Source organism: Gopherus evgoodei, chromosome 13 (assembly GCF_007399415.2).
Source record: "Gopherus evgoodei ecotype Sinaloan lineage chromosome 13, rGopEvg1_v1.p, whole genome shotgun sequence".
Taxonomy (NCBI): domain Eukaryota; kingdom Metazoa; phylum Chordata; order Testudines; family Testudinidae; genus Gopherus; species Gopherus evgoodei.
This window is the reverse complement of record NC_044334.1, coordinates 20364432-20376681: the sequence shown is the minus strand read 5'-3', so window position 1 is coordinate 20376681 and position 12250 is coordinate 20364432. Positions and strand designations below refer to the sequence as shown.

Below are 12250 nucleotides of genomic sequence, written 5' to 3'. Positions count from 1 at the left end.
AGGAACTGTAGCATCCACATTTAATCAAAAAGAATCTTAAGGTCTAAGAGTCATCTTACTGCCCCTACCAGCTGAAACATGCACATAAATAAGATGGAACCTTGCACAAGACAACCCCCTGCAGGGAACAGTAAGCACCTCTTACTACCCTTTGGAGTTCTCAAAAGAGCAAACGTACTGAAGCATCTTCACATCCATTCCCAAAAGCTTTGCAGAAAGGTCAACAAAACCTAGTGGCCACTAGTAGCCGAGGCTATTTATAACTGAAACAAGACTAGCATGGATGTTTTGCTTCTGGCCATACCACCATCTCATGGCTATCTCCAGCAAATGCCTAAAATCAGACTGATAGAGGGAACCATATTTGAAATCACAGTAACAGAAGCTGCCTCATTTACCACATATGCAGCTATACCATATCCAAGAGACTCTCTCTAAAGATGGGTCACTTGAATATTTTCATACACTTAATTTTAAACAATTCTTAATAGTGTGAATATTTGTTAATGGCAAGTAACAGTAATTATCTTGTAAAGGTGAATGAGAAAATTTGCGCATGGGGACTAGTGAGTTTTCATGACTATTTTGCAAGATCTTGTTAAACACTTTCTCTGGTTACAGAACGTTTTCCAAAGGAAATCTACATAGTAATTATTTTAATTATTTCCTTTACATGTCAGTTACTTATAACTCACTGAAGGTGAAAGGAAGCATAGGAAGAGGAACCAATGCGTGATCAGACCTCAAAAACGTTCCTAGGCAACAGCTCCCAACCCTGCTGCTACACATCACATCAAGCTATTATAACCCCTGGTTGTGGCAAGTCTTATTTTATTCTAACTGCAACAAGATGAAACTGCCAAACTAATTTCAGATGTGACACATGAACCCAATCTCTATAAAAGCACCATAATAATGATTCACCAATACCAGCATTTTTTTTTAAACTAAGATAATATGTATGGCTACTTTCATGTCTGAGATGTGTTATGTAGTTCAGTGGAGGCACTGTCACTTGTAGAACACAAAAGATTTTGGACCCGAGGAAAACTGTCAGTGCTTAAAATAACACAAAACAGCCCATGAACTGAGAGAGTATTTTAATACTTCCTACTTTTCAATTTCCAGAATTTTAAATGCTTAAGTGGCATTCCTTGTTATACAACTATTTTATTTTTAAATTAAGATTTTGTTTGCTAAGACTGATGCATTTACTTAAACTGTTATTTTAAGCTTCTCTTGAAGGAATTCATCAGCATCCATTTTTTAAATACCACTGACAGAAGACTGCTATAGATTGACATGCACAGAAAGAAAAAAAAAAAAAAAGAGTTTAATCGCTTTAGCTCCAAGTTTCCTTGCCCCTGCGGACTGTCTTTGTGTAAGATGGGTGACTTCACAGAACAAACTAAAAGCGTAACATATTAGCTCTGAGCACCCAAAAAGCACGTGAGGCACAAGCAAAGCTGCTCTCTGCCCTGAATAATTTATAATCTAAATTCAGACATGAACCTCCATGAAGACCAAAACAAATAAAATAGGATAGGGAACAAGGGTTACAGGAATGAGGCCAGGTGGTTAAATTGTGAAACAGCTAAACATCAGAACAGAAATGTTAAGCCCGTTTGGAATTATTTGCTACCCATAAGCAACAAAGCAGTGCAAAGGGTAGGGCCCACACAGCCAGAGGTTTATTTAACATTGTTGTTAAACCGCAGAAGCTACCAGGTTGGTCAGGAAGCCGCAGGGGGTGGTCAGCAGATCCCACAGAAGAGGCTGTAAGGGAGCTCTGGGGAGCAAGCAGCGGGGCGTTCATAGCGGGGAATGGAAGGGGGGGGGGAATTGGGACGCCTCCCCCCGCAGGCCGCTGGAAGGGGACAGGAGCAGCAGCGTGGTCGGCTGGCTCCGGATAACTGAGCCGCGGGCAGGGAAGCCAGCCTCAGAGACACACAGTTGGTTTGGCGGGGAGTGTGTGGCGGGGGCTGTCAGGGGGCAGCAAGGAGGCTGTCAGCCCCTGGGGCCACCCCCACGGGAAGCGGCTGCCGACCAGGACGGGGGCGGCGCAACACGGCAGAAGAGAGGCACATCGGGGCGGCCTGCCAGCTCCAGAGACAGGCGCCTGCGGGGAGCGGGCCCCCCACCCTCCGGCTGCAGCGCGAGGAGTGTCCGGGCTGCCCAGCCCGTGTCCCTGCCCGGGCAGCCGAAGCAGGGCGCGTTTGCGGCCTAGGCTGCTCCGTTCCCGCCCCCGCGTCCCCACGGGGCCCCATACTCACATCTGGCTGACCAGCTTCTGCCGGAAGTTCGCGCTGCGCCAGTCGGTCTCCTGCCCAGACACGTCCATCCCCGCTGCTACCGCCGCCGCCAGTCCCTGCCGCCGCCGCCGCGCTTCCCTCCGCCGCTGACGACGATCCGCCACAGCCTAACACGGAAGTGACATCAACTTCCGGGGCAGTGGGCGCGCTACTGCGCTGGAAAATGAAGTCTCCTTTGGCCTCGTTCTCGCTAACCGTACTTCACCCGATGCATGTTGGGAAACGTAGTCTCGGGGCCCCCGATGCGTGGTGGGAGATGTAGTTCTGTGTGTGGCCGAGGCTCAGAGGTAGCCGGGCTCCGGGCAGTGCGTTCTCGGCTGCTCAGCAGCTCTAGGCCTGGCCCGCGTGCGGCCTTGGTCCCGCAGTGAGGCAGCCCCATCCGAGGCCCTGGGAGCTGAGCGATGCGCAGTTTCCTAGGAGAATTATATTTTGTCTTCAATCCCTCAAGGGCAAGAGAGGCTCGGGCCTTAGCTCTGCCAGCGACTCCACGGAGCTCCCGTCCTGCAGGTATGCAGAGCTCCGTTGACTTGAGCGGGGCTTCACACAAGTGTAAGGGTTTGCCCAGACAGAGCAGCCTGCACGAATGAGGCCTTGGTGACAGCCAGCATTAAGTCAACTCTATTTATTAAATATTGTCTTTCCCAAAAGCTGGAGTGAAGTTGTGCAGGACATTTTCATGTCCTGCCACTTCGCTGCTGGCCTCCTAAATGGCTTCAGAATTAAAGCCTTCATTTCCAAAAATAATAATTGGAGACTATTCTGTTTGACAACTTTGTACCTGCTATAGGCCCCCGTGCTTAACTAAGCACATGAGTAGTGTCACCAATTCACTAGAACTTAGGGTAACCAGATAGCAAGTGTGAAGAATTGGGACCGGGGGGGGGGGGGGGGTGTGGCAGGTAACAGGAATCCCTATAAAAAAAAAGCCCTAAATATCGGGACTATCCCTATGAAATAAGGACATCTGGTCACCCTACTAGAACTAAACACACGCTTAAAGGTTAAGCACAGGATCAGGTCTTTAGTTCCAAGTAACATCACTTCTTACTCATCTCCTTACATTTAGCATATGTATAAGTGCTTGCAGAACCAGAGCTTATGATTTCTATAACTACTAGATTAGAGGGGAACATATTTCTTTTTTTGTTTGTTTACTTTGTGCATTAGACAGAACTACCTATTTGCCCCCTTACTTAATAAATCAGTAGGGCCACCCTGAAGAGGCACATCATCAAGAATGGGAAAAGTCACAGGAATAAAGTAATACATCTGGTAAAGGCATCAGGAGCAGGCAAAATGGAGCAGAGGTTTACTATATGAGGCAAGATTATGGAGGACTTTATGTAGATGAGGAAAAAAAATTAATAGGATGTTGTAAAAGACAGGTAATGAAGAGATTAAAGAAACACTGATGGAGTGTAGGGATGGGAAGTTTACTTTGAGCAGCCTCATTTTTTAACAGACTACAGGAGGAAGAGGTGAAAGACATGGAAGCCAGACAAGCCAGTTACAGAAATTAAGGCTAGGTGCAGACAGACCAGGTGCCCCTCAGAAACATTTAAAGAGAAGGAAATTCTTCAGGTTAATTGAAATTATTTTCTTCATATGACTTTTACATCTAGAATTAATTTAAATGGAAAACTGAAAATGGAACCATAAGGAAAGAACCAAAGGATGACCTAACAATTAAGAAACATTCCTATGGAGCAGCAATCAGTGGTATTTCTATAGTTCAGGTTCTGTGTACTTTTCATAGTAAAAATCTAGTTATGCAAGTTCCAGTTGATTCAAACAGAATCAGGATGCAATTTAGAGCCAATTTAAAGTGTGGGGAGCAATCATCCCAGTCTTAGTAGACCCACTGTACTCTGGACCAAGGTACAATGGCAAATATTCTGAGACAAGCAGCCATGCATGTTGCACTTATGATAATGTGGCAAGTATGGTCCATGCATAGTACAAAGGGGAAGCCATACAAAGCTTTCAGAGCTGTAGCTGCAGGAAACAGCTTGTTAATATGATTGTAATTATAATACACAGAAAGATATGGAAAAGGAAATGAAAATACATTCCCTGGCAGGCAAGTTAGAGGTACAGAGGTAGTGAGATTTCTCTAACTCAGATAAGACACTGTAAAATTAATCTCTGAGGCAGTAGAGTGGGACATGCACATCGGAGCATATTTGATAAGGGGAATGTCAACCAAATTGTTCTCACTTTGCTCATCGTAAACTTAGCAACAGCAGCACATTTAGGAGTAAGACACATGTGGATAGGACCAGTCACTGTAGTGTCTAGAGCTTGAGAAATTTCAGACAGTGAGATAAACATTAATACAAGTGATGAGAGAGTCAAAAAAAAAAAAAAAGTGAAACTGGTTAGCATACCTTTGTGAGACTGTGAGTATTACTCCGCTCTCTGCCGAGTGTAGCACGAGTGGCCCAATTCAGGCATGCAGATGGGATGCTCTAGTCCAGCAGCAGCTGTGGTTTCTCAGGGGGAGAGAAGGGGCAGAGCAAGGCTGTGTGCTTATATGTTCCCAAGTGCCAGTTTCTTAGCACTATAAACCCCTATACACAAGCTACCATTTCCCTCATTTGGTAAGGGGTTTCTCTCATGTTCTACTGATGTTACTTTCTTAATAAGCTATTTTATCTCTCAATTATGTGGCACTTACTTACATTCAGACTAAGGGACTGATCCTGAAAAGTGTGATGAGTATAGACTTTTTATGAGGAATTTAGAATCATAGAATTATAGGTAAGGGGTGAGGTTTTCCCAGGAGACTAAAGGAGTTGTAACTAACTTGATATGATGCTGTAAAAGGAAGAAAGTGTTCAAAGGACATAAGTAGTAGCATTTTGAGCAGACTGGACATGGGAGACCAGACAGGAGATGATTACAATAATTAAGACTAGACAGAGCCGATAGACCCTGATGTCATGGAAAGCAGCGTGGGCAGTGGGGTACAAGTTAGGTGACTGCCAAGCCAATGGTTCTCAACCAGGGGTAAGTGTATTCCTGGGGGTACACAGAGGTCTTCCAGGAGGTACATCAACTCATCTAGATATTTGCCTAGTTTTACAACAGCCTACATAAAATGCACTAGCAAAGTCAGTACAAACTAAAATTTCATACAGACAAAATGAGAAAGTAAGCAATGTTTGTATTTTTATGTCTGATTTTATAAGCAAGTAGTTTTTAAGTGAGGTGAAACGCGGTGGTACGCTAGACAAATCAGACTCCTGAGAGGGGTACAGTAGTCTGGAAAGGTTGTGAACCATTGTGCCAACAATGGTGATTAAGCAGTGTGTTCACACAAACACGCAATTAATTAACTTTCAGCATAAATTATATGATATGTATTAACTGGCAAGTTAATATGCTTTAGTAATTGCATTGTGTGTACCAATGTCATTTTAATCAATGCGCACAAACTAAAATTAGTGTGTAGTAAACCTCCCACATAGAGAAGCCCTTAGAGATGTAGATCACCTCAGTCTCAATGAATCCACTCCTTTAATTGCACATCAATGCACAGTGGTGGATTTTCTGAAATAAGCAGCCACGCATATCTTTCATCTGTGAAAATGTGGTGAACCTGGTCACTTGTAGAACAGAGGAAGAAGCTATGAAAGCTGTGGATGGAGGACAACAGCATGCTAATATATTTACAATGAAAATACTTTGAAAAATAGAGATCAGTAAGATAAAATACATTACACAGCTGCAAATTATTGTTTGTCAGAGCCAAGGGACTAATAGTTTTGTCGTAGGAAGATTTCTGTGACTTGCTGCACCCTTCTTCTCCCTTTACAAATAAGTTACTGGTAATAAATGTCTTCTGGAGGAAAATAAGTGGGTTATGGTGCATGTAGGTGCGCTTACACTGCATCATGCTTGATTTTGGAGATGTCATCCAAATTTCTGTCTTTTGCTGGCCATTGACCTATTAGCATTGGCAGCACTTTTAGGATTGAGTGTATTTTTGGATGGAACTGGGTCATTGCATTAACCTGGGCAAATGTGCCAGGCGCCTATCCGAAAGACACGAGAGATGTCCAGATAGATCTACATGCAGGCAGACACAGCCCGCCGGAGAGAGGCAATTGGTGAGGGCCCCTTTAAGAAGGGCTTGTGGGCGTAGCCCTCTGTTCAGTCACGTGGGAAGGGCTCTCTGGCTTGACTCTATGGTTGTGCGAAGATGAACCCGGAAGAAGGCGGCGGGGCAGGTGCGAGGCTGGGGTCGCCGCTGCCGGTAGGTGTCCAGGCGGGCGCCCTCTGCCCTCCCCGGGTTTTCCAGGCGGGATTCGGTCTGGGAGGCTGATTCCAAAGCCCCCGCCGTGGGGGGGGGGGGGGTAGCTACTGACAACTAGCACCCCCTGCCCGAGCTGCCGCCCTGCCCCCACCGGTAGGGAGACAGCCCTCCCCGAGGCGCCCTTGCTCCTGGCCCCCACCGCGGTGTGCTGCCCTCCGACACCGAGTGAGGCTTCGTGCCCACGTGCCGGCCCCCGGCGCTGTTCAGCAGTGGAGTGACTGACTCACAAGCCTGCCGTCCAGTACACGGCACCCCCCACCCCCGATATTTTAGCCCCACGTCTTCTGGTGCTTCCCCACTCACCCTTTGCTGGACAAGGGACTGCCAGGGAGAGCCCCCTGAGTGTGTTCTGTGGCGAGGAGGAGGAGAGACAGGAATAACTGGTGTGCAGCTGTACTTGTGATGCTTCCTTGTCAGCCCCGTTCTGCTGGCGTGTAACGCAGCTGCTTATTTTTCTAGAGTCGAGACGGTAGGGAATGAGTAGTGCCCAGAGCGCTGATGGGAGCCAATAGCAGTACTGGTTCGGTCTAGTCTCGCCTGTGGGAACAAAGATCACCACTTAAAGCCATTTCTATTATTTACATTAGTGATTCTGAGAACCTTTTTAATTAACCATTGGAAACAAAGTCTTCTGTAGTGCCGTTCCCACAGCTTTAGAAATACTATTACAACCACAAATAGGATAAAGGCATAGGGTTTAAAGGTGAATGAACAATCAGTGCTGTCTTTCAGGTGCCGTGAAAAGTAAAGCCGCAGTATATAGCAGGGAATCTCATTGAAAGGTCTAATCTCAGTCCCATCTCTGCCTCTGTTGGTAGAGCAGAGACTGGATTCCAATGTTCTAAATGCAAAGAAGATTCTTTAGTCAGACCGCAGACCACGTGCTGTAAAACTAATGTAGCTAGTGGTCTACTGTAGTTTCATCACTAAGTCCTGACAAAGCAGTCACAGAATAGGGTTGTTAATTATGCTATCCTGCATTATCTAGACTATGTACCTTGGCATTCAGATGGTGTTTTCAGTCCCACATGAGCAATAATTTTAACAACTAGAAGAGAGAGTTTGGGAGTAAAACTGGAAGTTGACTTTATCTGTCTTTTGCCTGACCTGAGAACAGACATGAGTTGATTAGTTTGGAACCCACATTGATTTCTGGGAAACTATCGTTCAGTGTTGTGTAACCTGGAATATCCTTTTTATAATTAGGAATCTGTGGGTTGATATTAGGAACTGGACATTAGGAGTGACATTAGGAAACTGGAACTGCTTTGTTATTGGAAGGGGTAGGCACTTTGTTACAGGAAAGCTCCATTTCTTCTGACCCATAAAAGATAGTACAGAGCCCGTAATAGATCTTTGGGGCATGGAATTACTTTGGGAAGGAAGATAATGTTTTATAACAGATGCAATTGATATCAGTGGTGCCAGGGAATCCACATATGACAGTAAAACCGTTAGATCATGGATTCTTAACTTTTTTATGAGTGGGCCACAACTTAAATGTCTCCTGGACATCCCTCTCTCATTCACAATTATATGATATCTTTGTGGCAAATACAGCAATTACTTAAATGGAAAAGGGATATGGAGAAAGCATTTATGTATTTTTATCTGTCTTAATCTGATTTAACAGTTGGAAACACAGAGGAGAGCAAGCAACGTTTGACCAGACCCTCACACCAACAAAATATCATTCAGTGGGCCAGAATTTGAAAGCGATTGCATTAAATTAGCTACTGTTTAAAAACATGCATAGCCTCACTGAATCTTTAGAGTTCTTTCTAAATTAAACTTTTCCCTGTATCTTTCTTTTGTCTTTTTTTATGAAAGCTATTGGTATAAAAACAAGCTCTTTGTTTTTAACAGAGTTCAGCAGCTGCTGCTGTCTCTCAGAATCTTCTCTATGTGACATCCTAAGTAGATGCTGTGAAAATTATAATGTTCTAAACAACAGGCGAGCATGATCTGTAAGGAGGAATAAATAGAAACAATTGAACTCTTAAAGATACACTGCGGCCTTATGAAAAAACTTTGGAAACACTTTTTTGCTTATTTAGCATTTTTTCTGTATTTATAATTACATTATTATGCATTAATGCCCAGTGTGTGGCCAATAAGGTAGTGCTCGAGAACACAGTGCAAACTATCATATAGTAATTTTATAATTTGTGAAAGATCACATGAGAGAGAAATATTGGGCAAGTATCTCAGTAAAACAGGCACTGTTAAGAAATTCATACTTTTAAGGTAACTCCGTAATGGTATTTCTCTCTGAGAAACGTTTTGTGAACTATTGCAATAATATATTGCTGTTCATATATACATAATATATTCAGAAAGGGAAAAGTCGCATAGTAATGTAAACACTAGTAAATTCAGTGAGAGTTTTGCCATTAAATTCAATGGAACCAAGATTTTTCCCATGATCTATAGCAGTGGTTCTGAAACTTGTTTTCCCAAACCACTTGAAAATTGCTGCAGGTCTCGGCGGACTACTTAATGATCTTTCCAAATGTTGTTTGTACCGTTAGCTAACTATTGTAAAGCGCTTTGGATAATAGCGTGCGCGCTCTCTCTCTCTCTAAATTGTTAAGGTTTTTTATATATAAAGGTCTCTCCTCTGCCACAGAGCTGAAGCTGGGAAGGAGGACCATCTCTCCTTGGCAGCTGCAGCCCTGGAGCTGGGGAAAGTCACCTCATTCTCTGGCCGCTGCAGCCCTGCACATCCCAATTTGCAGCTTTCACATTTTCTCAGCATAATTTTGCAATAAATACTATACAGTGAAATGTAGAGCTGTGAGAGTAAATGTAGTTTAGACAATATTGTATCATGGAGATTTCTCCCTTTTAAATGTTCCACTGATTCTGCAGGCTCGGAATTGTTCAGAAGTTCAATTCTTCCTGAAAGTTGTCTTTATATTCCCACTTTGGTAATCTTCTAGAAAAACAGTGCCAATTTCGACAGCAAAAGCATGCTGTCACAGCACTGAACATTCATAGCCAAAGTTGTAAAAGGCCAATACAGTCTCCAATCGCCTTAGTTCCTTCCTTTCCTTGATTAGCTGTGCATGTAGGGACCTTAGCCCCGGGCCAAGAAGGGGCATTTATGGAAATGTGCTCAGCTAATGTAAACAGGCAAAACCAAGAAAAAAATACAACAAAGCAAGCCCTTTGATGTACCATGGTAAACTAAAGATGGGGACTCAATTTGCAGCTTCTGTTACAGCAAAGGTATCTAAGAACACTGTGCAGCTGGGAATTTGGTAAATGAAAGCGACATTTTGCACCAAACTGCTCTTGGTGTAAATCCAAAATAATCTCATTGGGGCAGAACCATGTTTTAAGGTCTCTCGATTGTACTTAAGGGTTGGTGTGTTTTGCTAACTGATAAGAGTTAAAATGCTGTTAATTAGCAAACACAAACATTTGTTATTTTTATTATCTCACAGAATTCATCTCGCTATAACTGGTGGCTGTGAGGTACTGAGCATTTCTGCTTGTGATGGCAGAGGATCAGGAGCTGACTCAGCCATGCAAGACTCCCCTGGAGCCCTCCCTCCAGCAGTGCACCAGCAACACTTACCGCAGTGCAGAGCACTCCCAGTCCTTACTCAGTGGCCTGGTAGCTCTCCGAGATAGTGGCATCCTTTTTGATGTAGTCCTGGTAGTGGAAGGGAAACCTATTGAAGCTCATCGGATACTCCTAGCTGCATCATGTGACTATTTCAGGTGAGTCTAGTGTCACTGTGAATCTGTAACCAACATCTTTCTCAATACATCTCAAATCATCATTAAAAAAAAAAAGAGAGAGAATCTGAATTGTGGCTGAACCTCCATCTTTCTTCTCCTTGGACTCCCCATCCTTTCCCAAGTTGTACTATGTTGCATGTGGCATACCATGGTTTATTCAGAACATTTTAATACCTGCTCATAGCAGTGTGGAGGCTTACCAATGGAGGAATGAAATAAATAGAAATTCAGCCATATCTTGCAGTGTTCTTATCCTTGTGCATTTAAAATCAGACCTTTAAGATTAGTTGAATGCATTTAAAATATTTAATTTGTTTCTGTTCATTTTTCTTTTGTATGACTTAAAAAATAAAGCTAATCTTGCATTATTCCACATTTAGTTTTGCTTCCAGGTGCCTCCATTTCACTCAGAACCCATAGTAATTGGAGGACATAGTGGTGCCTGTGTTATATGTGCCCCATTCGTTAGAAGTACAACACAGTGCATTCTACAGAGCTGTTAAAGTTCTATTGGCACCAACAAGATTTGGCCTACTACAGTAATTTCATAATACATAGCAAGTTATAAAACATGTTGTGGGAAGTAATGGTCCTAAGTGCTGTTTAGGTAACTTGGGAGGGGCAATCCAACTCCTGATGTTGTCAATGGGAGTCTTTCTATTGATTTTAAGGGTAGTTGCAGCAGCCCTTGGTCACGAAAAATTAAAAATACTGAAAGTCACGTCTCGCATCATAGATTTAATGTCCCGCAACTTTTCAGTTCCAAAACCACATTAGTTCTAGTGAGTAGCACCCAAAAGTGGGACAAGCCATTCTTTTTAACCAGTCTTATTTGGAGTAATACCACACTTATCCAAAACACACACTCCCAGAGTTCAGCTCTGAGCACGTTTAGAGCAAATTGGTTTCTCTGTATTCCTGATGGTGCTCTTGAAGATTCTGTCTACTTCAAACAACTCCTACTTCTTCAACCCACAAAGCCTGATGTAACAGCCATCATCTTTCTAGACAAGGATTGCATGGGACTTCCTTAGGACCCCATCGACACTGCTTTGGGGTAGGTTGCAGTTGAATGATGTGAAACACTCCTTTCCCTTCCTAACAGCTAAGGGTATGTCAACACTGCATAGTGTACCTGTGTCCAGCCATCCATGCCTGTGGAGCTGTGCTTGTCAAGTTTGCTTATGAGAGTGCACATTGCAATGGTATGAATGCCCCATGCCTTGTCCACAGGTCACTGCATTGACAGATTTCAGATGTTCTGATTTCTGGAAGTTGGGGTTGCTTATGGTGCATGGTAGGGTGAGTAGGAGCTTGGGAATGAGAGAGGCCAGAACACATAAGCCTCAGGAATTGTGGGATAGCATTGATGGACTATCAGTATGAACCTAGCCACATGAACCCTTAGCTGTGTCTTTACCACAAAGAGGAAGGGCAGAGATTTGTGGTACAGTGAGACAAGAGTTTATACGTGTATCCCTGGATGAGCCATCAAACGCATGTGCTGAGAACATATAGGCACATGCCTGAGGGCTTTGTGTGGATGGTAGGGGGAATTGGGCTTAAACATGTTTCAGAGTCTGTCAGACCTGCAATGTGGACATTTAATGGGCTTGTTCACCTTTGAACTGAGTGCATTCATTTCTCTATCACCCCAGCATTTTCTGGAAGAGAACACAGTGGCATCTAAATCAATGGGTCTTTTGTAGCAATAAAGCACTGTCGCTAGGCTAGCACACTTCAATGGCTATTTTAAACTTTAAAAACAAGGGCTTATAACATGAACACTAAAATCTTTAAAGAGAATGATCGGAGTGGGGGATGCAGGAGTCTTTATGCCTTCTTGTTTGCTTTGACTTAATTGATTTAA

At 43.6% G+C, this 12250-nt stretch overlaps 2 protein-coding genes across 13 annotated transcripts in view; one reads left to right on the top strand and one right to left on the bottom strand.

Moving 5' to 3' along the window:
- MED15 (mediator complex subunit 15) overlaps window positions 1-2423 on the bottom strand; it is a 45849-nt gene extending 43426 nt beyond the window's left edge. For 2 of the 3 annotated variants that reach the window (XM_030582748.1, XM_030582750.1), the window contains exon 1: window positions 2274-2421. In XM_030582748.1, coding sequence (XP_030438608.1) covers window positions 2274-2341 — 68 coding nt within the window. In that variant the 5' untranslated portion in view covers window positions 2342-2421. Of the gene's footprint in view, window positions 1-2273 lie in introns of all 3 variants that reach the window. The other variant, XM_030582749.1, reaches the window with a different exon arrangement.
- Window positions 2424-2563: 140 nt separating this feature from the next.
- Window positions 2564-12250, top strand: part of KLHL22 (kelch like family member 22) — a 28363-nt gene continuing 18676 nt past the window's right edge. For 8 of the 10 annotated variants that reach the window (XR_004002971.1, XR_004002970.1, XR_004002969.1 and 5 more), the window contains exons 1-2: window positions 6487-6570; window positions 10080-10359. Coding sequence is in view for 6 of the 10 variants with exons in the window: in XM_030582756.1 (XP_030438616.1) it covers window positions 10133-10359 (227 nt within the window). In the remaining 4 variants the exon portion in view is untranslated. Of the gene's footprint in view, window positions 2820-6486; window positions 6571-10079; window positions 10360-11316; window positions 11438-12250 lie in introns of those variants that run through there. The other 2 variants (XM_030582753.1, XM_030582754.1) reach the window with 2 other exon arrangements.